Source organism: Phascolarctos cinereus, unplaced genomic scaffold, assembly GCF_003287225.1.
Source record: "Phascolarctos cinereus isolate Bilbo 61053 unplaced genomic scaffold, phaCin_HiC Scaffold_9;HRSCAF=440, whole genome shotgun sequence".
NCBI lineage: Eukaryota > Metazoa > Chordata > Mammalia > Diprotodontia > Phascolarctidae > Phascolarctos > Phascolarctos cinereus.
In genome coordinates this window covers 18103279-18129833 of record NW_027556402.1, presented here as the reverse complement: position 1 = coordinate 18129833, position 26555 = coordinate 18103279, and the positions used below count along the sequence as shown (strand labels likewise).

General features: G+C 39.9%; 2 protein-coding genes and 1 long non-coding RNA gene across 3 annotated transcripts in view; 1 reads left to right on the top strand and 2 right to left on the bottom strand.

Moving 5' to 3' along the window:
* The first annotated feature begins 708 nt into the window (after positions 1 to 708).
* LOC110209793 (uncharacterized) overlaps positions 709 to 26555 on the top strand; it is an 81829-nt gene continuing 55982 nt past the window's right edge. The window contains exons 1-2 of the long non-coding RNA XR_002324920.2: positions 709 to 1157; positions 8420 to 10806. This is a non-coding gene — a long non-coding RNA (uncharacterized LOC110209793). The remainder of the gene's footprint in view (positions 1158 to 8419; positions 10807 to 26555) is intronic.
* On the bottom strand, positions 2414 to 3466 carry LOC110209862 (uncharacterized). The gene is given in 2 exon segments (XM_078148327.1): positions 2414 to 2976; positions 2979 to 3466. Coding segments are annotated over 2 exon segments (942 nt in total). The 5' UTR covers positions 3394 to 3466; the 3' UTR covers positions 2414 to 2449.
* Positions 19893 to 23114, bottom strand: LOC110209791 (permeability factor 2-like). The gene is made up of 4 exons (XM_020988482.2): positions 22600 to 23114; positions 22345 to 22474; positions 22113 to 22222; positions 19893 to 21123 (listed from the first exon to the last, which is right to left on the bottom strand). The coding sequence occupies exons 1-3, from the start codon at positions 22700 to 22702 to the stop codon at positions 22123 to 22125; spliced, it is 333 nt and encodes a 110-aa protein (XP_020844141.1). The 5' UTR covers positions 22703 to 23114; the 3' UTR covers positions 19893 to 21123; positions 22113 to 22122.

Sequence of the window (26555 nt, the reverse complement as noted above, 5' to 3'; positions counted from 1 at the left end):
CATATATTTCTAGAGTACTCCATAGGAGACTTTCTACCACATTAATGCCAAGCCATTAGCAACTACTCTTTGAGTGTAGCCTTCCAGCAACTGCCAAATCCACACCCTCCATCTTCTCCATGAGAATAGTAAAAGTACCATAAGGGGCTTTCCTAAAATTGAGGTAAACAATATCCAAAGATTTCCTTTCATCTACTTACTAGTTCAGCAATCCTGTCAAAAAATAAAATGAGATCAGTTAGGAATAACTTATGCTTGGAGGAGCAAGGTGGTGCAGTAGATAAGGGGATGGGCCTAGGGTCAGGAAAACCTGAATTCAAATCTGGTCTCAGATACCTAGTAGGTGTTATCCTGGGCAAGTCATTTAATTCTGTTTGCCTGAGTTTCCTAATCTGTAAAATGAGCTGGAGAAGGAAATGGCAAACCACTCCAGTAGCTTTGCCAATAAAACCCCAAATGGGGTCACAAAAAGTCAGTTGTGACTGAAAAATAACTGAACTGAAATCTGAACTATACGTAGAAAAAAAACTTGGTTTTCCTTCCTCATTGAAACTCAGAGCAATGCAAATATAGTGTGAATTATTGGTATGGTATGTTTATCTATAGCAATGTTTATTTTTAAACCTAGGCACCTCTCAGACTTTAAGATAAAGAGAAGGGCACGTTCCTCTATTGGGAGCTCCCTATACAGAAGAAATCAAAGTCAGTTTGAAAACACAAATAGAAATGTTTAGGGTTGCTATTTTCTATCATTTGTATGGCAAACTGAATGGTGACCATGCCAACTTTGCTCATGCCTAGGGATTACCCTTTTTCTAAACTTTCTCCAGAGAGGGACGGAGCCAAGATGGCAGAGTAAAAGCAGTGACTTGGTTGAGCTCTCTCCCAAACCCCTCCAAGTACCTGTAAAAAATGGCTCTAAACAAATTCTAAAGCAGCAGAACCCACGAAAAGACAGTGTGAAACAAATTTCCAGCACAAGACAACCTGGAAGGTTGATCAGAAAGGTATATCACTCCAGGCTGGGAGAGGAACGTAGTTCAGCGTGGGCTTGCAGGCCTCAGCAAACCTGGAGCAGGCCCCAGAGGACTGAATCACTGGCAGCTGTGACAGATTCCAGACTTCTCAATTCATGAACACTAAAGACAACTTAGAAGGTCAGTGGGAAAAGTCTGTGTCTGTGGTAAGAGAGAGAAGTATGGCAATCTCAGCTCCAGTCCCTCAGTCCGGCCCTGGGTGGCAGCTGCCTCCTGAGCTTCTGGCCCACAGACTGAGGGGCAATCAAGTGGCTGATCAGAGGGGGATTGCAGGGATCTCTCTGCTGGTGCAGGAATCTGTTGCTTTGCATGTGCTTGGATCTGGGTCACAGCTCTGGGTGGCAGTCTTGGGACAATGAGGAGCACTGGTGTGGTGGAGCTTGTAGGGGCTGTACAGAGAAAACCCTCCTCACAGTTCCAAGACAGAAAAGAGTGCTTGTCGTCACTCATAGACCAGAGCACAGGCTCTCATTAGATTTAACTTCAGGAGGGAATAATACATACACTCAATTGGGTATGGAAATCTATCTTACCCTACAGGAAAATAGGGGGAAAGGGAATAAGAGAGGGAAGAATGATAGAAGGGAGGACAAATTGGGGAAAAGGCAATGAGAAGCATATGCTTTTGAGGAGGGACAGGGTCAAAGGAGAGAATAGAATAAATGGGAGAGCAGGAGAGGACGGAGGGAATTATAGTCAGTTTTTCACAATGTGACTATTATGGGAGTGTTTGATACAACTACACATGTATAACCCATACAGAATTGCCTGCTTCCTCAATGAGGGTATGTGGAGAGGGAGGAAGGAAGAGAATTTGGAACTCAAACTTTTAAAACTAATGTTAAAAATTGTTTTTACATGCAACTGGCAAATAAGATATACAGGCAATGAAGTACAGAAATCTATCCTGCTCTACAGGAAAATAGAAGGGGAAGTGGATAAGAGAAGGGGGGGTGATAGAAGGGAGGGAAGATTGGGGGAAGGGGTATTTAGAATGCATGAAGTCTTGGGGTTGGGGGAGGGGAGAAAGGGGAGAAAATTTGGAACTCAAAATCTTGTGGAAGTTGAAAACTAAAAATAAATTAATAAATAAGAAAAAAGAGAAAATACTCTCTAGGACAGACTAATTTTTTTTTTGTATGTGTAAGGCAATGGGGGTTGCCCAGGGTCACATAGCTAGTCTGAGGTGTTTGAGGCTGGGATTTGAACTTGGGTCTTTCTGACTCCAGAACCGGTGTTCCGCCCACTGTGCCACCTAGCTGCCCCCTCTTTCTTTTTAACTTAGTAGCAGAGACTTTATTTACAGAAACCATAATAACAGGTTAGCTCAGGTGAGTTTTTTTTTAAATGAATCTTTATTTCTAGTTTGACAGAAATTGTGCCAAGCCACACATTCAACTGGACCTGTGTCATCATTTATCAGATAGTTCTTGATCCCTGCATTGACAGTCTTTCCCCAACCTTTGGGACTTGTGTTCGTGCCTCTTCTCAGACCAGTCTTCAGAATGCTTCTCATAGTGGCGCAAGCTTGAGCTTCTGTCCCGATGATTGCTCTTTTCCTTCCTTCTCTTTTCCTTCCTGCTGGAGCTGCTTGAGGACTGCTTAAGCCATGACTTATCCTTCCGTGAATCCTTCCTTGAGATCTCGGCTTTCTCAAGCTGACCTCGGGGGAGCACGGGGGAGCCACTTAAGTATTTATGACCTTCTTGCTCTGGAAGGGAGCCTTTCTCACAGCCTACAGTGGCAGATTTCTCAAAGCCAACACCTTTCTTTTCCTTTCTGGTCTCCTGTCGGGCCACTATGGAGGCTGATGCAGGCATTCCCTGCTTATCCATACTCAGTCTAACATCTTTGTCTTTTTTCTTCCGTTTTCTTCCTTTTTTGTGCTTTTTCACAGGCATCCCATCTTCGGAGGATTCAGATGAACTAGAAGGTGGAATTTTAACCCACAGCCCTTCTCGTGGAGGGTTCTAGTAACATCATCCAGATTCCTAGAATCCTTGGGGGGCCTATAATTAGCTACGTGGTCCACTCGAATAATTCTTCCTCTTATCTTAATTCCATTAAAATTGTCAACGGCCAAAATTGTGCTTCTCTGATCCTCATAGCAAAGAAAACAGAATCCTTTGGACTTTCCAGTATTCTTATCCAGTACAAGATTAATGTTAACAACTTCGCCATATTGTGAAAACACACAGATGATATCCCCTTCAGTCAGTTCATATGGGAGACCTCCCAGAAAGATCCAAGCGGTGTCCTTGTACTCAGAGTGCCAGGACACCTTCTTGGCCACCCCGAGCTCCATCTCCCGCTGGTTCAATTCACTGATGAGCTTAACCTGGGTCAGGGCATTCATCTTGACTTACTACCCCAAGGCTGTCTTTCTGCTTTGCCTACAACAGGAGCCTTTGCAGCACAGGGAAGCAAGTTTGCATTCCTTCCTTTTATAACGGAAGGGACTACGTCATGGAAGGGTGGGGCCTGTTATTTAAGTAGGTGTAAACTCAGACTTCAACGGTAATCCTCCCCGCCCGCCCCGCCCCCGCCCCCCACCCCAGCCTGCAACAACCAAAGTAACAATGTACTAGAAGGAAAGTTGACATTGGCCTAAAGAACCTAAATAAGCCACGGTAATGAGGAAGACTATAAGGGGCTAAAACTATGAAGTGCAGAGAGGGTGCTAATTTGTCTGAAATTAATTAATAATTAGTCTGAAAGAATTTCTTCATCTAGATCAGTGAATTCACAAGTCCACTCTCATCCCTACACTTCTGAAGCCTTGTTTTACAAGTCTGGCAGCTGAATGAAGAGGGCTGGTGTCGGGGGTGGGGGGTTGGGGGTGGGGAGGAGGGCTTCATTCAGCTCAAATGCTACCAGCCCTTAAGCTGAGGGCTCTAAAACGGCAAGGAAATCTCTGTCTTGAAATTCCTCTTAATCTTTACATTCCTCCCCACCCCCGCCGCAAATCACCACCCAAGAGAATGTGAACAACCTTGGTCTTGTTGGCTGGGGTGGGGGTGGAAGGGTTGTAAATTTATTTTATTTTAAACTTAAATACAAAATGAAAAAAGGGGGGAGGGAAATCATGTACACAGCAGACCATAAGAGAGAGGATTCAATAAACACAATAAATTTCCATTTCAAGAAAACCTATATAATACTACATGTTGTTTTCAAAGCTGCCCAGTTTTTCTTTGCTTCCTTGTTGGTTTTCTTTTGTTCTCTGCTGTGCACTTTTTATTTTATTTTCCCCTCCCCCCTCCCACCCTAAAGAAGGCTACAATTAGGAGCCGAGATACACACACAAATCTATAAACATTCACATAGATATCTATAAATATAATACATAGATACACATAGACACTCATACACAAATATGTAAGACCATGCTATGCTTATTTCCACCTGTCATCTGTTTCTCTCAAGGTGACTAGCATCTTCTTTCATACATTCAAGTTCTTCCGTGTTTTTCTAAACCAACCAGCTTATCGTTTCCTACACCAGAGCAATATTCCAACCCAATCACGTCCTAAGGGATTGTCTATGAAAGATTTTCCCCAATTTTCTGCATTCTTTCTATTCTCAGCTACAAAGATTTTATCTGTACAAGAAATTTTTAATTTAAAATAATCAAAGTTATCCTTTTCACACTTCAACAGTGCTCTCCCTTATAATATAGGTTAAGGTTTGATACTGCTGATTCTACTTCCTTTACATCTTTTTTTCCTGGTTTCTTTGAAGTTCCTGACCTTTTGCTCTTCCAAATGAACTTGGTTATTTTTCCTTGGTATAATTTTTTTAGTAATTTGTTTGGGATGACATTGAATAAATAGATCAGTTAGAGAAAACTGTCATTTAAAAAATTATATTGGCTTTACCTACCCATGAACAACAAATATTATTTCAATAAAAAAAAAAGAAAGGTATGGCGAGCAAGCCACCAGAGTTCAGGACCTGGAATTCACCAGAAGCCAGCCAAGGACGAGTAAAGGGATTTTCTTGCTCAGCAGTAGCGGAGACGCAAAACACACCCTCTTGTGAGTTGTGCCTCAAAAGGAAATGAAATCAGTGACATGAATACCATGAAGAAACTTTCTTGTGGTTGAACCCACCCTTCCAGGGATTGAGGTGCTATAGGGGAGAGTGTGTCCCTGGGAGTTAGGGGAAAATGTTTGTTTCTGGTCTTGCCATATCTTCCAAGTAAATATCTCTTTGTTAAAAGCTGATTGATGTTAATCGGAACTGGGGTGCTAACCACTGGTTGCTGCCAGCAGGAGGAAGCTTACCAGGACAGTGTTAGCTGATATTATAAGAGAAGCAACACCCCAACAACTGAGGGATACCCCTAGAACCCAGTGGAAGGAAGGAAACAAGCATTTGTTAAGTGCCTACTATGTGCTGGTATGGGCAGCTAGGTGTCAGCATGGATAAAGTACCAGGTCTGGAGTCAAGAGGACTCCTCTTCCTGAGTTCAAATTTGGCCTCAGACACTTCCTAGCTGTGTGACCCTGGGCAAGTCACTTAACCCTGTTCGCTTCAGTTTCCTCATCTGTAAAGTGAGTTGGAGGAGGAAATAGCAAACCACTCCAGTGTCTTTGCCAAGAAAACCCCAAATCTGATCACAAAGAGTTGGACATGACTGAAATAGCTGAACAAGAATGCACTGGGCACTGTTAAAAAGCACTTTACAAATTCATTTTATACTTAACAAATACTGTCAATCTTCACAACAGCCCTGTGAAGTAGGTGCTCTCATTTTTTCCACTTTATAGATGAGGAAATTGAGGCAGGCAGAAGTTAAGTGATTTGTTTGAGGATGGATAGCTAGTAATTGTTTGAGAATGGATTTGAACTCAGATCTATCTGACTCAAGACTCAATGCTCTATCTGGCAGGGCCACTTAGATGCCTCTCGATGTAAATGATACATAGCTGATCTCTCTGGAAGAATGAGCTCAGTGTTGCTGCATTCGAAAATCTTCTAATCACCACCTTCACCACCTCTTGCTGCAACATCCTTCATATCTGTCCTCCTTCTCCACTCACATAGCTGACACCCTTGTTCATTTCTACCTCCCCTACTCAGCCTGCCCAAAAGAGATCTGATCATCTTGTCCCTTGACCCTTTTCCAAATTTTCTTGCTTCTGTTGGGAGCACTACTTTCATCTCAGGCTTTGGTCTCCTTCACCCCACCAGAGCCAATCGATCAGTTGGCAGATTTTGTTGATTCTATCTCCATGCCATCTCTTTGATCTGTCCCCATCTGCCTACTGCTGTCACTGATGCCCTTGTCTCTTCTCACCTGGACTATAGAAATAGCTTTCTAATTGGTTCTCTCTTTCAGTATCCTGCTCTCTAATCCACACTTCACCAGCTATCAAAATAATCTTCTTTAAGGCACCCGTGTGACTTTGTCCTGCTTAAAGCCCTTCAATGATTGCTGCTGTCTCAAGTACAAGAACACTGAACTGTTTTTGTTCATCATGGATTACTTTGGCAGTAGTAGCCTACGGATCCCTTCTTACAATTGTGTTTTCTGATACATTCAATAAAATTGTTGACCAGAAATCATAATTTTGTGAAACATACATGAAACTGGATTTATTACAAGAGAAATGAACATGTGTGTGGAACACCTATATAGGTACAAGGGGTTTGCAATCCAAATAGAAGTTTTCATATTTATGAGGGTAACAAAATACATAAGATTACAAAGGAAACCAATTATTTTGACATAGAGTTATGAAAATACCTTTTTAAAAAGAATACAGATCTGTGGAACATAAGTTAAGAATCCCTTTTCTCATACTACATACAAACTTCTTTACCACCCTACCATCTGGTTCTCTGCCTGCATTTTCCCTTTTACTACACAATCCTCCCTTTCACATATTTCTTTCCAGCCAACTGTTATATGAAATTTACATTCTATTTCCTGCCTCTATTGCAAAAGTTGCTTCTCTTTCCTGGAAAGCCCTTCCTCCTCACATCTGCCTCCCAGATGTCTTCCATTGGGGATGAGCTGCAGCTTCTTCCTTGACGGCCAATCTGCTTACTCCTCAATTGTCAGTTACATTATTTTTGTTTTTCAGTCATTTCAGTCATGCTTGACTCTTTGTGACCCCTTTTGTGATTTTCTTGACAGAGAGACTGGAGTGGTTTGCCATTTCCTTCTCCAGCTCATTGTACCGAGGAGGAAACTGAGGCAAACAGGGTTAAGTGACTTGTTAGGGTCACACAGCTAGTAAGTGTCTAAGGCCTCATTTGAATTCAGGTCTTCCTGACTCCAGGCCTGGCACTTTATCCACTGTGCCAGCTAGCTGCCTCAGTTACCTTATACCTTATGCAATTAGGATACCCAATTAGTGGCAATAATGAAATCCATTTGGAAGGTGGATACATTATTTGAATTCACCTTGCATATTTCCACTGGGCTGGAACCAATTGCCATATTTTACATCTAATTATAACATTGAATAGTGCAAATTGAAATAATTCAACTACTTTATGTGATTTTTTATTTACAGTGATTGGGACTTGGCTCCTGGTACTTAACAGGGTCATAGGACATAGACTTTGGCTTTGAAGGGATCTCAGAGAGCAACAAATCTAGCCTCCTAATTTTACAGCTGAGGACAAGGTCCAGAGAGGTCAGATGACTTTTCGCAAGCCATTCAACTTGTAGGAAGCAGAGACAGGATCTGAACCTAGAACCTCTGATTCCAAATCTAACGCTCTTTCCATGTCAGAACTTTCCAGTAGGATATAAACTCCTTGAGAAAAAGTATTCTGATTTTCGTCTTTGTATTTTTAGGCCCAGACAGTGCCTTGTTGCTCTGAATGAAATTGAAAAAAATATATTAAGTAGTTTATTTTACTGTTGTTGCTTTCTGACTTTATTAAGGGAACTGTTGAACCAGATTTCCCAATCACTGACTCTTTTTCCTTATTTGATAATCTCAGTTGATAAGAATTGTGGTTTTATTATTTAGTTTTCTATGAATTTATGGCATGGGTGGATAAGGAAAACTATGTCTACTATGACAAATCTTTTCTTTACACAAACTTGCAACCGCAACATGTCACTATGGACTGAAAAGATGCTTCTTTGCTTCTTTCAAAAGCACCTGTCTTAGTTCCCAGCTTTATTTTGACATTCTTGTACAGGTTAGATCTATTATTAAACTTTTCCAGTTAAAAACATTTTTTTTGCCTGCCTTCTTAGTATAGACAAACAGAATGCCCCAGGAAACACTCTAGCAAAAACAATAACAACTAGCATTTTATAGTATCTTAAGGTTTACAAGGCACTTACATGTTACCTAATTCAAACCTTGCAACAACCTTGGAAGTTGAGTGCTACTATCATTTCTACTTTACAGATGAGGAAACTGAGTCTGAGATTGACTTACCTAAGGTCACAAAGCTGCTAAGTGTCTGATGCCGGATTTGAACTCAGATTTAAAATTCCTGACTCCAGGCTCAGTGCCTTATCCACTATGACACCTAGTTGCCCAGAGCCAAGAAGACCCTGGCCAGAGTCAATGACCCAGATCTTGGAGAGGACACAAAGACTTGTAGCCTTGAAAGAGAGAGCTGACCAACTCCACGTAAGACAACTCACTAAAGACTTCGTGAGTTCCAACTGTGTGCATATCACTGTTATGAGATATATAGGTGAAGAATACATAATCCCTTCCCTCAATGAGCTTATACTCTAATAGGTGGAATATTTTAATAAAATGCTACAAGATAGAACATGAGGGATATAAAATGCTTTAAGAAAATTTGAAGAGGTAGAGAAAATATTCAAGCTTTGAATGGGGCCAAAGATTTTAATTGGTAAATTATACCAACAAGCATTTATTAAGCACCTACTATATTCCAGGCACTGTGTCAAGGTTTGGGGATACAAAGAAAGGTATAAATAATCCTTGCCTTCAAGGAACTTCCCGTCCAATGGGGGAGACAGCATGCAAACAATGGTGTACAGAAAAGATTTATGTGGGGTGAATTGAAGATGATTTCAAGGGGGAAGACAATAACATTAAGGAAGAAGAGTAAAGATAGAGAGAATGGGGGAGGGGTTGGAGAAAGCTTATGAAAACACCCAGAGGAGAGAGTGTGCTCTATCAGGTGATCCACTGGGATGGTATGAAAAGTGCTTGAGGTGGTCCAGCATCAGACTAAAGAATTCCCCCACCAATGAGGTCTAGACTCACAGCAGTCCACCTCTGTCAGTGAGAGCAGTCCAGCAGTAAGTGTAGGTTCCAGATGTTGTTACTCAGTCATGTCTGACTCTTTGTGACCCCATTTGGTGTTTTCTTGGCAGAGATACTAAAGTGGTTTGCCATTTCGTTCTCCATCTCATTTTACAGCTGGGGAAACTGAGGCAAACAGGGTTACATGCCCTGCCTGTGGTCACATGGCTAGTAAGTGTCTAAAGGCCAGATTTGAACTAAGGAAGATGAGTCTTCTTGATTCCAAGCCCAGTGGTCTATCCATTGTACCACAATAGTTACTGAGAGGCAATTATCATCAGGGAAGAAGATCTTTTTCTGGTTGCTTGACATTCCATTGCTCCATGCAGATCCTCCCATATTATTGGTAATGTTCTACAATATGTACAGCAGAACTGATGCTCTACCTGCAGCCCCAAGAATCTCTGACACTGGTCCTAGGGAGGATGATCCTGTATGGGGATGTTATAACTGAAAGGTTTTGTGGCCAAGCGAGCACGGTCTTTGCCATATTCAAATTTCAGTGTCAAGACAGCAATCAGTGATATCATAAGCAAATTAAGAGAGCATGGAAAATTTTACTTGTCATATCTAGGAATAAGAGAAGAGTTTATGACCAAACAAGTGATAGAGAAGATCATGGGAAAAAAACAGATAATTTTGATTACGTGACATTAAAAAGGGCTTACACAAATAAAACCGATGCAGCCAAAATTAGAAGGAAGGTAGGAGACTAGGGGATGGGGGTTGAAGTTTCTTTGATTAAAGACTTCATCTCTCAGATATATAGGGAAGTGAGCCAAATTTGGAAAAATAAGAGCCATTCATTTCCCAATGGATAGTCAAAAGATATGAACAGGCATTTTTCAGAAGAAATCAAAGCTATTTGTAGTCATATAAAAATACTCTAAATCACTATGGTTTAGCAAAATGCAAATTAAAACAGCTCTGAGGTTCCAGCTTACACCTATCAGATTGGCTCACATGACAGCAAAGGAAAATGACAAATGCTAAAAGGTATGTGGGAAAATAGGGACACTATTTGGTGAAGTTGTGAACTGGTCCAAACATTTTGGAGAATAATTTGGAACTATGCCCAAAGAGCTAACAAACTGTGCATACCCTTTGACGCAGCAATACTACTGCCACTAAGTCTATATCCCAAAAGATCAAAAAAAAAGGAAAAACTAGCCTCTCCCCAAGCCCTCTTTCTGATTCATGTATTTCCTTTCCATTAATCTAGATTGCACAATAAGCCAGACCTTGCAGGGTAAACCTGAAGTGGAGAGGGGAGTGATTGCAATGCCCTGACTTTAAATTCTGAAAGCCTTAGGCTCAACTCTCTTTCCTGAACTTAGAACCCATCAGTAACTACCCTCCCATCAGTAGCCCCACCCCCACAATCTCAACCAGGAGTGCTGGGAATTTCTGAAAGGGGCCTCGTTTTGGCCTTGAGGGGAAAGCCAGCTGCATCCAGGATTTTCTCTCTGGGCCTCACCTGGTGGAATTCATCTGACACAATAGACGAGGTAAGTACTTGGAGTTCCATCATCCTCAAAGCCTGCCCAGAGTCCCAAATAGGACAGTTTAGTGACCTTGAAGTCCAGAGTCAAGAGTCAAAAGGAGGTGTGTACCTTATTTCAGGCCAACATTTTCTGAGTTTTCTGATGTATCTTTAAACATGGGCTATTCAGTTTGCTTAGCTGTTAAATGGGAACAACAATGCTTCCCACTTATCTCAATATTATTTATTTATAACAATGGATTTGGTTATTTTACTATTTATCATCAGCTAATTTGCTTCTACTGTTGCTGCCTAAGACACTGAAGAATGCCTGATATTTTGAAGAAAGGTGATTTTAAAATGTGAAGTGTATTCTAAACAGAAGGAAGAAGACTCTTTATTACAAAGACATGGCCCTTAGTTTGTGTGTTAGTGTATGTTGGGAAGGGGGAGACAGGAGGAAGTACAATCTACTAAATAGTGCATATGTTAGGAAAATAACTGAAAGAAGATTAGCACATGGCACATGTTAATATTTTAATATGTTATCATATGATAAACATACATTGTATCATCACCATATAATAATTAACATGCCAACATGTAATTCATTATAATCATATATTATTACCATGTTTTAAATCTTATTGACATATTACATTATTTGCATTTCCAAATATGTCTTTCCCATTCCCACTTCTCTCAGCTTCAGCTTACTCCTCTGGAAAAGAGGGTGACAATAATAGTACCTGCTTCATGGGGTTATCATAAGGATCAATTGAAATGACAGTTAAGACATGCATTGAATTGAGTTAAGGCATTTATACTAAGGTCAAGCTTGGATCTTATAATTACAAAATTTTTTCTTTACTTTGTTTTTTGGCCTTTCCATTTACATTGTTGCAATTGCTGCAATGCTGTTTTCCTTATTCTGATTACTTAAGTCTTCATTAGTTTAGACATCTTCCAATGTTCCTCTGAATTCTCCCCATTCATGTACCACAATTTGTTGACCTGTTCTTCGACCAATGGGTCCTGCTTTGTTTCCTGTGCTCTACTACCACAAAACATGCTGCCGTGAATATTTTTTGGTGCATTTTGGACATTTCTTTGTCCTTGACCTCTTAAAGATATATGCTTAGCACTGAGAAATGGATGAACATTTTACTCACTTTTTTTAAAAAAGGTTGGAATAATTCACAAATCTATCAATTTTGTAGAGTTTTATATACAATAATTTGTTACTTTTAGGCATTAGGTTATGAGTATTTTTTCTTAAAAAAAAAGTCCAGATGGACTCCATTTCCATTGTACCCTCAATGATTGCACAAGGAACATAGAGTTTGTCCTTTCCCATGAGGACAGCTAACTAGTGATAGCCTTGAGTGATAAGAATGAAAACTAGTCAGCCTTCTGGGAATAGGCTGGCAAAGGTGCTTACACAACCACAAGACAGATAAAGCACCAGCATCAGTTTGTTCTGCAAATTTCATGATTTGGAGACCTTTGAGCTATACTTAATTGTTAATAACCTAACTAAATATTTATGCATACGTAATTCCAAAAGGAAAATGAGAGTTAAGAATATGCACTACAAGTTTTTTTTCTTTACTGATGAAAGTCATCTTTTTCAAAAGACTTTTCCTATTGTGCCAGAATGAACCCAAACCCGAATCATAAACCAGACACCACCTTGTCTCCTTGACCACACACATATAGGCTCTAAAATAGTCATCTCTAAAGTATCTTCAAATGCAGACACATACTTGAGGAACATAAGAAGTGAGTTGCTAAAAAAAAATGGCCAACAACAATGTAGTTAGAGTGAGAACAGCCACTGCAGGTAGATGTCTAATAAATGTTTATTGATTGATTGCATACATTATAGTGAGGGATCTTCTTGTGTGAGGAACTATAGAGAATAAAGAGTATCAATCAATAAGCATTTATTAAGCACTTGCTCTCAGCTGCTCACTGGGGAACACACACGCGCACACAAATAAGGCGATCTCTTTTCTCAAGGATCTATTGGTAGAGACAACATGTATTTGCAGGATGTCTCCACAGTTTTTTTTTTTTGCATATCTTTGTTGAGTATTTCTTTCCTTGTTTTACAACTCACCTGATGTCAGGGTGACATAGCAGAGGGTCATTAAACAGTCTGTTGTTACATTTGCCAAGGAAAGAACAATCTTGATAAGTTGGTGGGAGACACTGTTGGAAAAGAACCTGTATAGTAACATTCTATCCTGCTGAATTAAATGTGTTTGTTTGGTTATTGTTGTTAATGGCAAACTATAAGCACAAGGCTATCTTGTATTGTCATCTATTAAATAGTTGTGAGATGGTGAAGACAACATGGTTCATTGCTGACTCTCATTGTGAAAATTTGTTCAGTGTCTACTAATGGCCTCATTGAAGAAGCCTTTGATTGTTGTATAACCAGGAGGATAAGCATATAGGTTGGGAGTTACTGATGTTCTCTTGATCTCACCCTTTTTTGGAGTTAACAGAGTGTGAGGTTACTGATTTTCTTGTTTCTCACTCTTTTTGGCATTAATAAAGTCTAAGGGCCCAAAGCCTTGGGGATCATCCCCTCCTTTAGATACCTTCAATATCGGTCCCCTAATACGATATCACCAGTATAGGCAGTAAAGTTTAGAGAGTCCAAAGTACCCTCTCAACTGTATCAACTCCAGCAACCATCTATATGTGCCAGTAGAACCCTCACAACATACTTAAGCCTATTTTCCGAGACCCAAATTACTTACTTACAAAGAGGCACATCACTAGTAGTCTGGCCATTTGGCTATATTATTTTTTTGCCATGATAATTGATGAAACAAAGAAAATGTTAAATGGCTCTTTGTCTCTTACAGCCCATTTTGGCTTCTGCAGTGATGGTGTTACAGTGATAGGAAAATGAGAAAAAGAGAATTTGTTATCCAGTGCCACTGGCCTCCTTGCTCTTCCTTCTGTGAGATGCTCTGTCTCCTGGATCTATATATTTTCACTTCTTATGGTTGTTGTTGTTCAGTCCTTTTTCAGTCATGTCCAACTCTTCATGATCCCTTTAGTGTTTTATTGGCAAAGATACTGGAATGTTCTGCCATTTTGTTCTCCAGATCATTTTACAGATGAGGAAATAGAGGATTAAGTGACTTGCCTAGGGTAACATAGCTAGTGTCTGAGGATTGGAACTCAGGAAGAGAAGTATTCCTGACTCTAGGCCCAACACTCTGTCCATTGCACCATTTAGCTTCCCCATGTACTTTCCCTGGTTGGCCCCAATGCCTGGCATGTTCTCCTCCCTCCTCTCTACCTCCTGGCTTCCAAGACTTTTTTGAGAGCCAGATAAAATTCTGCCTTCTACAGGAAGCTTTTTGTAGTCCCCCTAAATTCTAGTGCTTCCCTTCTGTTGATTGTTTCCAATTTATCCTGTCTGTAGCTTGCTTGTATGTAGTAGCTGTGTCCACTGCTAGAATGTGAGCTCCTGGAGAGGTGTGATTTTTTTAAATGCCTTTCCTAGTATCCCTAGTATTTAGCAAACAATAAATACTTGTTGACTGACTGGTTGATGGACTGCTAAGAATCACTCCATTTTTTTTTTTACTGTTAGCAAACTTCATTTTGCTTGTGAGCAATCTAGATGTCAGATCCTTGTCCAATAAGTGCATGTATTGCTGGAGGAGCTGAATCATATCAATCTTGATATTCTTGCTATTTAAAAAAAAAACAGAAGAAAGAAGGACATTGCAGGTAAATGAAAGGATAGTTTGCAGGTACAAAGAAAGGTGTGGGAGGGGTAACTGTTCTTATTGTACACCCAGAAACAACAACAAGCATTATTTCAAGGCCTGTCTGGTCTTCATGTATTATAACACTAATAATATCTGCAAAAAGATCACTACAAAAATAGTTGCAGTTTATGTATGCACATTGGTGGCTGAGGATGAAGCGTCAGAGAAATTTCATGAGGAAGTTGGGGAGATTCTCCAGATCAAACCAACATACACACCTTGATAGTTAGGGACTTAAATGAAAGAGTGGGAAAAGTGAAAATTAGGGGCAATTTATGGGAAAATCATTTGTAAAGAAGAAATGAGAGAGACCAAAGACTTTTAGATTGCACAGGGACATCATGCTTTTCTATCATAAACATTTTCTTTTAAGAAGCACTAGGTATTACAGGCACCAAATAACCCCATTAAATTGACTTAATTTGAACAGAAAGACAAAGACTTATTATTGATATGGGAATTATCCCTGAGGTAGCTATCTATGTACAGTCAGATCATCACTCTATGAGTCAATAAACAGTTATTAAATGCTCATGATGTGCCAAGTTCTGTGCTGACATAGCATCAGGTCACTGATGTGTTAGAGCTAAGTTCAGAATTAACATTTAAAAAAAAAACAAGGAAAAAGGATAGCGAGAAAAGTATATGGTAAATAATTGAACCTATGTAGCCCTAGATTATTTAAATGAGCAATTGCAAAAGGAAAAATGAGAATTGTACAATAGAAATTACATCAACAATGATCATAATAATTTTACCCAGAAGTTTAACCAACTAATTTAATTGCCACCACAAGGAGACCAAAAGAGTTCAGATAGCACCTTAGTCAGAAAACATTTGACCCACATGGAAAGAGGTGGTTGCCAAAAGAATAGAACATAATCTTGCAGATGGTGAATGACTGGGAGTGGTATTCATTCACAAGTAGAAAGAAAGAATGGGGGAAAAAAAACAAGTAAGAGAAAACTTGGCAAAGAAAATTTGGATTTCTTTAGATGTATTTTATATCACAATGCCTATCATTTTACACAACATTATGAAAAAGGGAGGGCAATTTTATTTACCAACCAATAGTTTTCTATTTTGTTTACAAACCAGTAAGGCTTTAAAATATCCAGCAAAAAAATAAGTTCTATGTAGTTTATTTCTGGGCAAAATTAAATAATTGGACATCTATTATATCAGGGGGAAAAAGAGAAACTGGGGAAGAATAATGGCTGGTGACAATAAATTCGCTTTTGTGAGAAAGTTGGACAATACAACATGTGTGCTAAGGGGAAGCCAATGTCAGTTGAAGAAAGAATCTGCTTGTGAGTAAAGCAGAGCCCAAATGAAGCTGTCAGATTTCTGCTTCTGTGGTGGTTTGGGATGGGGTAAGAAAGTAACCAGGACGATTCACGCATTTTTTTTTCATCAGACAGACAGATCATGCTGGAGTCCAAGAAAACTAAGCTGTAGACAGGAATATAAGGAGTTATACATTGGAAACTGGCAAGTACAGTATACTACTCAGGATTTAACTTACTGTTTTGTTGATTGGATAGGCTTTCTAAAGTCTAAAGTGATAGAGAAAATGGTAATAATGAAGATTAAACTTAAAGTGTGTCATGAGTACTCTTTTTTGCCCTGGAGAACCAAGCATTTACCAGGAACTGTTACCTTTCAGAGCAGCTGCTTTCACAAATTATCCTGTATGCTTAAAAGTGTCTCTAGGATGGAAATGGGGAAAAAAACTCCATTATGCCAGATAAAGACAAAGTCATGCTGTTAGATTTTCGAAATTTTATGAAAAGGAAATGTCATTATGTCCTTAATATATTTAAGGCTTCTATTCTTAAGGATTGGAGAGGGAAATGGCAAACCACTTCAGTATCTTTGCCAAAGCAGAAACAAAAACAACAACAGCAACAAAAAGCTCCAAATGGGATCATAAGGAGTTGGATAAGATTGAACAATAACAGTAATTTCTAAGGATTTCAATTAGAGTAATTCATCCTAAACAAAACTGTAAGACACTAAAACAATATATGAAGTGTACGAAGTATGTCAGGGGTTGGGAGTCAGTCCATATACACAATGTTAGTCTTTAAATTTCACAGAAAATGTACTACCCATTCCAAGATGAGTGGTAATAGCATTAAGTTACTAGAGCTTAAACTGTATTTTGTAACAGTGTCTTTGTAACATCCTATATGACGTACAGGATATTAATAATAGGATCTGAAATATACTGTTACTGTCAACTTTGCTGGAATGATCATCATAGTTTATCACTTCAAGAAAAAAAAAATCACATGATAAACTATACCAGATATTTCAAAAGACCCAGAAAAGATTATAGTAATTTTTTTTTAAAAATGGAAAGTAACTATACATTATTGGACAGAATATTCTGGGTTGGCCTTAAAATACAGAATTTAAGTATTCTAACTTAAGCTTTTGTACATTTAGTACAAATTTCTTTTTCTATCTCTTTTTTTTCTATTTTTCCATCTATTCTTTTTCTATCTCTTTCTGAAAGTTTTTGTTGGTAATATATAGAAAGGCTGTGATTTGGTTTTTTGGGGAGATGTTTCATATCCTACTACTTTGCTGAAGTCATTAATTATTTTAGCCAATTTTTATTTGTATTTTTGGGTTCTCTAAAGAGTAAAAATTATATATTTTTTGCTTATTCTTGCTCCCTCGATTTGTTTTTATTTTCTTATTGCTAGAGCTAACATTTCCATAACCATATCAGACAACAATGGTGATAATGGTTATTACTATTGCTTGTATGATACAGTGGAAATGGTGTTAACCTTGGAAGTAGAAGGTGTGATTTCAAATCTTAACTCTTCCACTTACTAACTGTTTGATTTGGGGGAGTTTGTTAAACCTTTCTGAGCCCCAGATTCCTGATCTGTAAGATGAAGGGGTCAAACAAGATAGCCTCTGATAGAGCCTTTTGACTCTAAATCTGATCCTATGAATGATTGTTAGCATTTCACTATTGCAGATAATATCAACTATTGATTTTAAATGCACATCATTTATCACATTAAAGAAAGATCCATTTATTCCTATACTATTTAAATGTTATTATCATGAATGGTCATCATATTTTCTCAAAGCATATTTTTCCTCTATTGACATAATCATATAGTTTAATTATTTTGTTATTAATATGGTCTGTTACATTTCCTAATTTTCCTAATGTTAAACCAAACTCTGCATTTCTGGTACAAAGCCAACCTGGTAATAGTCAATCTGTTTAATATGTTGATATAGGCTCTTTGCTAATATTTTATTCAGCATGTTTACATCAGGGCACCTAGGTGGTGCAGTGGATAGAGTACTGGCCTGGAATCAGGAAGATCTGAGACTCTTAAGTGCCTTTACCACCATAATTAGTATTTTCCCCTCAACATGGCAGCTTCCTTAAATATAATTCTATTCTGGATGAGGTCAGGGATAAAAGATTTAGGACTAGAAGGTTCTCTGGTCATCCAAATGAGGTCATCTAGTCCAACCTCCTTATTTGAGGCCCAGAGAAATTAAGAGACTTAATCTACGTCACATACTACGGTGATTAAAAAGGTTTGAGAGACATAGTTTCTGAGTAATTTAGTCATTTTGTTAATAAGGCCAGCACATTATTAATAAAAGTATGGTCAGGTGGCCATCTCTCTTACACCAAAAACAGTCATGGTGGTGGACTCACAGTACAAAGAGTAGGTGTTCCTGAAGGGTGGCAATCAGCTTTGACTGGACAACACAATAAGAGGTGAGCTGTATTAAGTGACATCATGTCACCCTTGAACAGAGAAACTATCTCTGTACTCAGGCCACGTGCAGCCTCTAGGCCACGTGTGGTCCTCTAGCTCCTCAAGGGTAGCCCTTTGACTGAATCCAAATGTAGCAGAACAAATGAAGTTCAGATTCAGTCAAAGGGTAGCACTTGAGGACCTGGAGGGCCACACGTGGCCTAGAGACTGCAGGTCTCCCACCACTGGTCTAGACAAAAGCATCTGTCTCCACTCAAGCTTAACTGAAAGGAATTCACATGAGATTAGAGGTTCTTTGTAGAGTTAAACTTCTACAATTTAACTCAACCTTCAGAGACTTATATCTTGGGGGGGAAAAAAGAAAGGGAGAACTTAATCTCCCCAAATCATTAGTTATTAATAATCATTTCTCTCAGTAGATAATGAACAGGTGTGTACACAAGTCCTCTGTCTGCAAATCCAGAGATCTTTCCACCGTGCCAGGGTGTCCGGTTGGTTCTTACCTGTGCCTGACTCAAATTGGTTTCCTGCATCATTGCCCACACCCATCTGAAACATCAATAAACTAAAAAGGCTAATTAGGTTTTGCTGGCAGCTGGCAAGCTACATTTCCCCCCAGTTTCTCTGTTGTTGCTGTTTTGCCCTTCATTCTCAAAGAAGATCAAGGCATCACGGCTAATAGAGTGTCCCAGAAACCTCAGGGCAGTTTCAAAGTATTAAGGCTTGAACCCAAACTAAGACTTTTGGGACACAGAATTAACAAAAAGAGAATAATCATCTAGAAAAACATGGACTTTTTGGTGTACCTACAACAGGAAGGTTTTTTTTTTTAAGTGAAATTACTGTCATATAGAATTATTAGGTAACCCATGTTATGACAGCATAGAGCCCTGGACCAAGTTCAGGGTAAGAGTATTAAAAATCTCATCTCTGTCACTACCTGTATGATTTTAGGCAAAAAAAAAAAAATCCTGCAGCTCTTTGGGTTTTAGTTTCATCTTTGTAAAGAGAGGGGGTTGGACCAGATGCCCTGCAAGGTGTTTTTCAACCAGGGACTTGCTGGGGCCAGCTCATACAGGCTGGAGTCATTTGTTCAATTTTCAGTGTAAGCATTTACATCTCAGACATCAGTAAATGCTACCAATCAGACCCTGATTTTTGTTCTGTTGATTGTCTTGACTTCAGAAAATCATGGAGGAAATGTTAATAATATGGATGGAATTTTAAAGTGGGCCATGTGTACATTTTTTCAAAGAGCCAATTGTTAAACATTTACCAACACAGCACTGCTTTGAGTTTTAACTCCATAGTTCTATAACTAGATGGGACTCAAGTTCTTTTTGCCTCAATGATCCCATAATTTCTGAGTCTATGAATTAGCTGACTTGAATATCAAGCCTATTTGCCATGACAAGGTCATGATCAGAGTGTGTGCAGCTGGAGATAAGTTTTCATAATTTATTAAATCTAAATAATGTAAAAATTAATGGATAAGAATTGCAGATGTTTTACCATGAGGCTAAAATACATAGAATACAATATCATTTGAATTCAGAAAACATTTATTTTTCCCTCAAGAGGAATGAAACAAGCACAATAAACAGGAAAAGAAAAAAAGTACTTATGCAGCATAATAGTAGCATAATGATTTCTTATAACAAAAAAGGTAAGAAGTAGTTTTGACCAGTTCATTATAGCATAAAACACTCTTCCCCCCCCCAAGAACTCTATGTAGTAGTTCATCTAATTTTTAAGGAAAGCTACATGAAGAATTGTTCAACTATATTGTAATCTCTCAAAACTGTTGTGGAGACATTATTGATTCTGACTAAATATACTTTTTTTTTATAAAATAGATCTGCAAAAATGGAAGTATATAAAAGCCACAAACAAGAATTTAGTTGGTTCCTTAACTTCTTCACTTTTCCATCTACATATGTATGCATACATATGTATATATGATGACTAGCAATGTAAACACGGCTTCTAATACTATTCAATCAATCTCTAACAAGATCCATGTGCAATGGCATTATGCCATACTAAAATAGACACCACATGTCTAAATTTATGTGGCAAGTATACATTCCTTTCTTTAAAACTCAAATCCTTCAAAATTCTAAGTAACAGATAACAGACAAATGTACAACACCCCAGTTTTCTTGTGCATTATTTCCAGACTGAAATATGAACTTCACTAAATGTGCAAGAGACTAGTGCAAAATCTTTCTATCTTCAGAGCCAGTTGGAGTGACTGCCTTTCATTTAATCTCTCTTATACTAATAATTATAGTTTCATTTTTGTATTAAAACTCACCCATATTCATATACTAAGCTGTGGAGTGTATGTTGCTTATATTTAACTCTTGAGATGCCTTGATTACACAGTCCTAAAGCATTCTTAGATTACTAGGTGCCACTTAGTGGGGTGACTTCTAAAGAGTTGGTCAATTGCCAAAGATTTCACTACACATGAGTAATATGCCATATAAAAATAAATAGCTCAAATAACTTTTAAAACAGTCAATATCGAGTTCATAATAAGGCAATGAAAATGCCAAGTTCAGGGTCTATAAAGTGAATGCTTTATGAACCTTAAATCAGTGAGTGATGGCTAGCAGACTGACTGGCTGAAGCACACCCTCAGAAGAATGTCCATTTTCTTCCCGTATTCTTTGTCCTGTTCTGAAAAAATACGTCCTTGAAAGTTTTTCTGCTAAGGAATCCAAATTTTCTTATAGAGCATCTTCACTTCACTGGTTTGTCTCAGTTCCGCTGTTGAGAAAAGGAGAGGATCAGTTTAAACTTCAATTTGTAAACAAATAACCACTGTTTACACTCATTAAAACTGGTGAGTCTTTTAAAGTAGAACTTTAAATTCATTGAGACATTAACGGAAACATCAATAAATAGTCGGGGAAAAACAGCCCTGTGTAATGGGAAGCATTAGAAGCTGAGGTTCAGGAAGATTAGCTTCTAGAAGCTCACATTTACTTCAGTAGCCTGGTTAAGTCAACAAGTATTAAATAAATACCTACTGTGTGCCAGGCTCTGTGCTAAGGGATGAGGATACAAAGAAAGGCGAAGCCAGTTGCTACTGTCAAAGTACTCACAGTCTAAAGGGGCAGAAAACTTGCAAACAGCTATGTACAAGTAAGATACATCCAGGATTAATTAGGGAGAATCTCAGAGGGAATGCATAAAGATTAAAGAGGACCGGGAAGGGTCCTTTGCAGAAGGTGGGATTTTAACTGAGACTTAAAGGAAACCAGGGAAATCAGTAGCTGAAGCACTAAGAGGTTGCTATTTGTGCCCCTTTTACAACAGGGAAATTGAGACTTAGAGAGGTTAAGTGATTTGTCCAAGGTCCTGAAGCTAATACATGCTGGAGGCAGAATTCGAATCCTGGTCTTTCTGACCCCAGGTTCAGTGTTCTGTACGCTACCACATGCACCTCTGTCATTACTCCGTGTGCTGTGATCTTCACTTTTCTCAGCAGTAAAACAAAGGAGTTGACGTAGCTGATCTTTTCCAAATCTAACATTTCACAATTACATCGAAGTATATTCATACTTCGAGAGTGAGAGTCAGAATCAAAGACCTGTGACCTCATTTTCTCGTTTTCAGTGGAATCTGGTCATGACAAAGGTAGGGCGCTACAGAAAAGTAAGTTTGGAATGTGAGTCAATTGAGGCGTTTTCAGCAGAGTAGCGCTAATTCTGGCAAGTGAAGTTTTTCAGAAACTTACATTATTCCATACACACCTTAAGTAAATCAAAGTGCAGACTCATCGTTCATATATCTTTGGATGAATTTCATCACCCAAGGAGCTTCAGGGTTGAGACAAATTTCATTCCCCTTCCTCAGAGTGGCTCTGCACGGGAAAAGAAGAACCAGAGAGTGAGTGAGACGTGGCTGGCTCAGAGGTCGCTGGATTGGGGAGTTGGGGGTAGGGGTAGCTCCATCACTGGGAGCTGTCAGAGCACAGGGACTCACATGACTTCGTGTCTGGGACAGTGGGGTCCTGCTCTGATCACCTCCACACTGGCTATGTTTTTGGGATGAATCCCTTGTGTAGTCTTCAGACACTTGCAGCGAAGCTCTGTAGCCGCCACTGCCCTGGAAGCTGCGACACAAACAGAGATTGGTCATGGGTTATAGTTCCCCACGGATCCCGGTCTAACCAGTCCCGGGCCATACTCCCTCCCCCCAACCCACGTTACTAATCCTCTTCTTAGCTCCCTTCCTCACCACTGGCAATCCAGGCTAAAGTGGCCAGCAACAAGAGAGGTAGCAGCCCTGACCGGAGGAGCGCAGAGCCAGCAGTGGCTGGGGCGCAAGCTCTAGGGCGCATGGTAATGGAGCGGGCGTGGAGTCAGAGAGGATGTCTGGGCGCACAGGTTGAGAGTTCTTCAGCTTTGTGCACCCCATGCACTTCGGAGCCCTTTTATCCATGTTCACCCAGGGTCTCCGTGAGGAAATTGGCTGCCCAGGCATTTTCGGGAAAGTCCCTGAGGGGATGGGGGTAGGGAAGTGGGGAGTCAGGGGCGGGCTGTGCGAGGTAGGTGTAAGACATCATTGGAGCTGGCCCGCCCTAGCCGGGAAGAAAGCCTGAGGAGCTCCAGCCTAGCCCAGCCCAGCTAGCCAGTGAACTTTCGCCCTGGGGAGCCTCTGGCAGAGACCAGGCACGAGCCGGCGCTGGGGCTGCCAAGGAACTCCTTACTGGTGGCCACACCGTGGTCACTGGTGACGAAGAGATGCTCTGTGCTACGCCAGCTCAGAGCGCGGTTTTTCCGTATATGAAACTGTAGGAAAAGCTTCTCCACCCTAGGATCCCATATTTCTTCATAAAGCTGGAAGGACTAAATCAAATAAGAAAGTAAGAGCGGGCAGATTGGGTGAATGAAGAGAACCTTGTTCCGCAGTCCTGCTCCCCGAAGACTTTCCATTTGAAACAGATGTCTTCGAGTGGCAATACGGACCCCCGAACTTAAAAAAAGAAAAAGTAAGGCAAGACACGTGTGGTATGGAACTAAATTGAGCTTTAAATAAAAAGGGGGGCAGCTAGGTGGCACAGTGGATAAAGCTCTAGCCTTAGAGTCAAGAGGACCTGAGTTCAAATCCAGCCTCAGACACTTGACATTTATTAGTTGTATGACCCTGGGCAAGTCACTTAACCCCATTGCCTAGCCAAAAAAATAAATAAAAAGAGCCGCTTTTTCTCCCCTCTCCGTCTCTCCTTTCCCTTCCCTCCCCTCACCTTCTGCCCTCCCATCCCTATCTTTCCCTCCATCTTTTCTTCTTCATCCCTTCCCGGGCCTAGATGATGCAGAGGTGGGCATAGCCAAGGAGTCTGCAGGAGCCTGCCGAGGCGAACATCGCGTGGCTACACTAGGTCGTGTTCCCCAAAATGGCCACGTACCTGACTGGCGAGCTGACAGCCGCTAGTGAAGACTATAAACTTCTGGGAAATATGAACAAAGTGACTAGCTTGAAGTATCTAGAAATGAAAGCTGTTGCAGTGTATGTAAGTACAAAGAGAGGGCTTAAGGCAGAAATGTGCAGCACTTCAGCCTTATCTGGATCAGATCACTGTAACTGAGGAGAAAGTAGCAGCTCTGGAGCAGGGCCCCTCCAAGTTGGAAGCATATTCAAAGAAACTAGAAGCCAAGTACCAGAAGTCAGAGAGGCGATGAAAGAATTCTTTAGCACAATGACTTTAACTACAAGAATGTTTCACAAGAGCACAGAATGGAATTTATCACACTTCCACGCTTGCTGCTGCTGATCCAAGGAAAATGCCAGCCCCCCACTTTTGGGTGGATGTGTAACCTTGGCCACCCCTTGATGTTTTCCTAAAACTGTACTCCCTGGAATTTCATCTTATTGATTTGTCTCATTGTGTGCCCTCAGAAATCAGAATCAACCCCACCTAGAGCAGACACAGGTGAGAGCCTCTGTTCTCCCTGTTTCCTCCCTTCTCCCCCTCCTCTTGGGCTCCATCTTTGACTCTTCGTTCTGAATGTGTCACCCACTCCTTTCATAATTTGTTCTTAAATTTAAATAATAAATTCTGAACTATGAAAAAAAAGAAAGACCTTGTCAGTGACTTTCTTTCTCAAGCCACCTTGCAATCTTCCCTTGATTCAACTTCCTTCAAAATATTTCCTTTTACCAAACCCAAAGTGGAAGATTTTACTAGTTCATAGAGAGAACTACAAAGTTTAGCCTTCATTCCATGGATGCCAAAGCTCCCTGTTACGAGATACTGCTTCGTATGGCCCAAACATAATTCTATTTTAAAATTAATTTTTGTTTCTTTTCAATGATCAAATATTTATTTTTTCTTCTACCCCCACCCCCAAAGAAAGAAGGAAAACAAAACTCTTGTAACAAACAGGCCTCATCAAACAAAACAAATTCACACATTGGCTATGTCTAAAAATGTATGTCTCAGTCTTCATATCAAGTCCATCATTCTTCACCACTGTTTTTTTGGAGTCACAGTTGATTATTGCATTGAAAAGATTTCTTGGGACAGACATCTAGGTGGTACAGTGGATGGAGCACCAGCCCTGAAGTCAGGAGGACCTGAGTTCAAATCTGGACTCAGACCAAACACTTGACACTTATTAGCTGTGTGACCCTGGGCAAGTCACTTAACTCCAATTGCCTGAAAAGAAAAGATTTCTTCAGTTTTTCAAAGTTATTCATCTTTAGAGTACTGCTGTTATTGTACAAATTGCTTTCCTGGTTCTGTTCACTTCATGTTGTATCAGATCATGCAAGTCTTTGATAGCACAACGGTATTCCATCACATTTATATACCAAAACTTGTTCAGCCATTCCCCAATCGATAAGCAGCCCTTCAGTTTCCAGTTCTCTGCCACCACAGAAAAAAAGCTGCTCTAAATTTCTGTGTCCATATATTCCTTTCCTCTTTCTTTGATTTCTTTGAGATACAGGCTTGGTTGTGGTATTGCTGGACCAAAGGGTATGCAGAACTTAGTAATTTGGTGGGGGGGGGGCAAGCACCAGCCCTGATGCAGTGAACCCATCTTTCATCTGACTGGAGCAGTGGGGTAGTGGGGCACTGATTATGTTAGGAGTTGCATCCTAGAACATGGGGGTGGGCTCTCTCTAATGTGTGTAGAAGGATTCTGGAGCTCATTCCACGCAATTTTAGACACAATTTCTGTAATATGAGAGAAAGAAAAAACTTTTTTTTTACTTATTTGGCCTAACTTCTGAGTAGATTTTTTTCAACTAGATTTAAGATTCTGAATGCATATCAGACTCACAGAGAGGGAACTCCCTTTGCCAATGCAGGTCATCACTGGCCAGGGGGAGGTTGGGACTTGCCCAAGGTCACAAAGCCTGCCTACTCCAGAAGCAGGTCTTATTGTGTTTTCCTACCTATGAGGCTAGCTTCAAATTCACTGCCTCTAGGATTTAGATAACACTGAGGAAAAATTAAAACAGTTCTAGGGAAATGAATTGCAAGCTGAAAGGTACTAGGAACTTTTAAATCATAAGACTATACTTACAAAATTGCTTTCCAATTAATCCCAAATAAACTCTTGCAAGCATGAGTGAGATGGTAATGTTTATGTTACTGGGAAAGTTGACTATCGAGAGAAGAAAAGGATTTCTAGATGGGTCACTGCTCATCAGCTTCATTGGGAACTCTGATCTCCCCCCTCGAAATATGTTGCCTCATCTGATATGCACACTGAAATACCTCCTTGTGGACTGCTTATTGAATAAAGAATCTTCACCTGTTGACATTTAGGGAAAAAAAAGAGGTCTCTACTGTAAGAGGGCAGCTAAATTGCCCAACCTGATCAACAAACAGTGAGTCACCTGAATCCTGCAAACTCAGACAACCACGAAATCCCTAGGATCTAGCTTCCTTCTCTCTTGGGTCTATTCAAGTCAGAAAGGAATGTAGAAATATATCCAAGAAACCCAACATTCATCCTTGCAACACCAAGAAAGTAGAGCTGGATGGAAGAGAAGGGTATTTGAAAGGATATAGTTTCCTTTTGGGCAAACAGAGTTTTTTGAGTTTCTGACATGGGCCATTTGTACTGAGATCATTGCCAGAGTGAAATAATTGAGAGGAAAAGAACCATCATGCACTCTGAATGAATGAGTGAGTGAATATCACATTTATTAGAATCACAGTGGGAAAAGTGCTGATTTAG

Excerpts from the sequence above, each read along its gene's own strand:
- LOC110209791 (XM_020988482.2), bottom strand. The coding sequence starts at position 22,702 with ATGCGCCCTAGAGCTTGCGCCCCAGCCACTGCTGGCTCTGCGCTCCTC. Across the intron at positions 22,475-22,599 it reads TTTAGCCTGGATTGCCAGTG|CTTCCAGGGCAGTGGCGGCT; the intron begins GTGAGGAAGGGA and ends TTTGTGTCGCAG. Across the intron at positions 22,223-22,344 it reads TGTCCCAGACACGAAGTCAT|AGCCACTCTGAGGAAGGGGA; the intron begins GTGAGTCCCTGT and ends TTTCCCGTGCAG.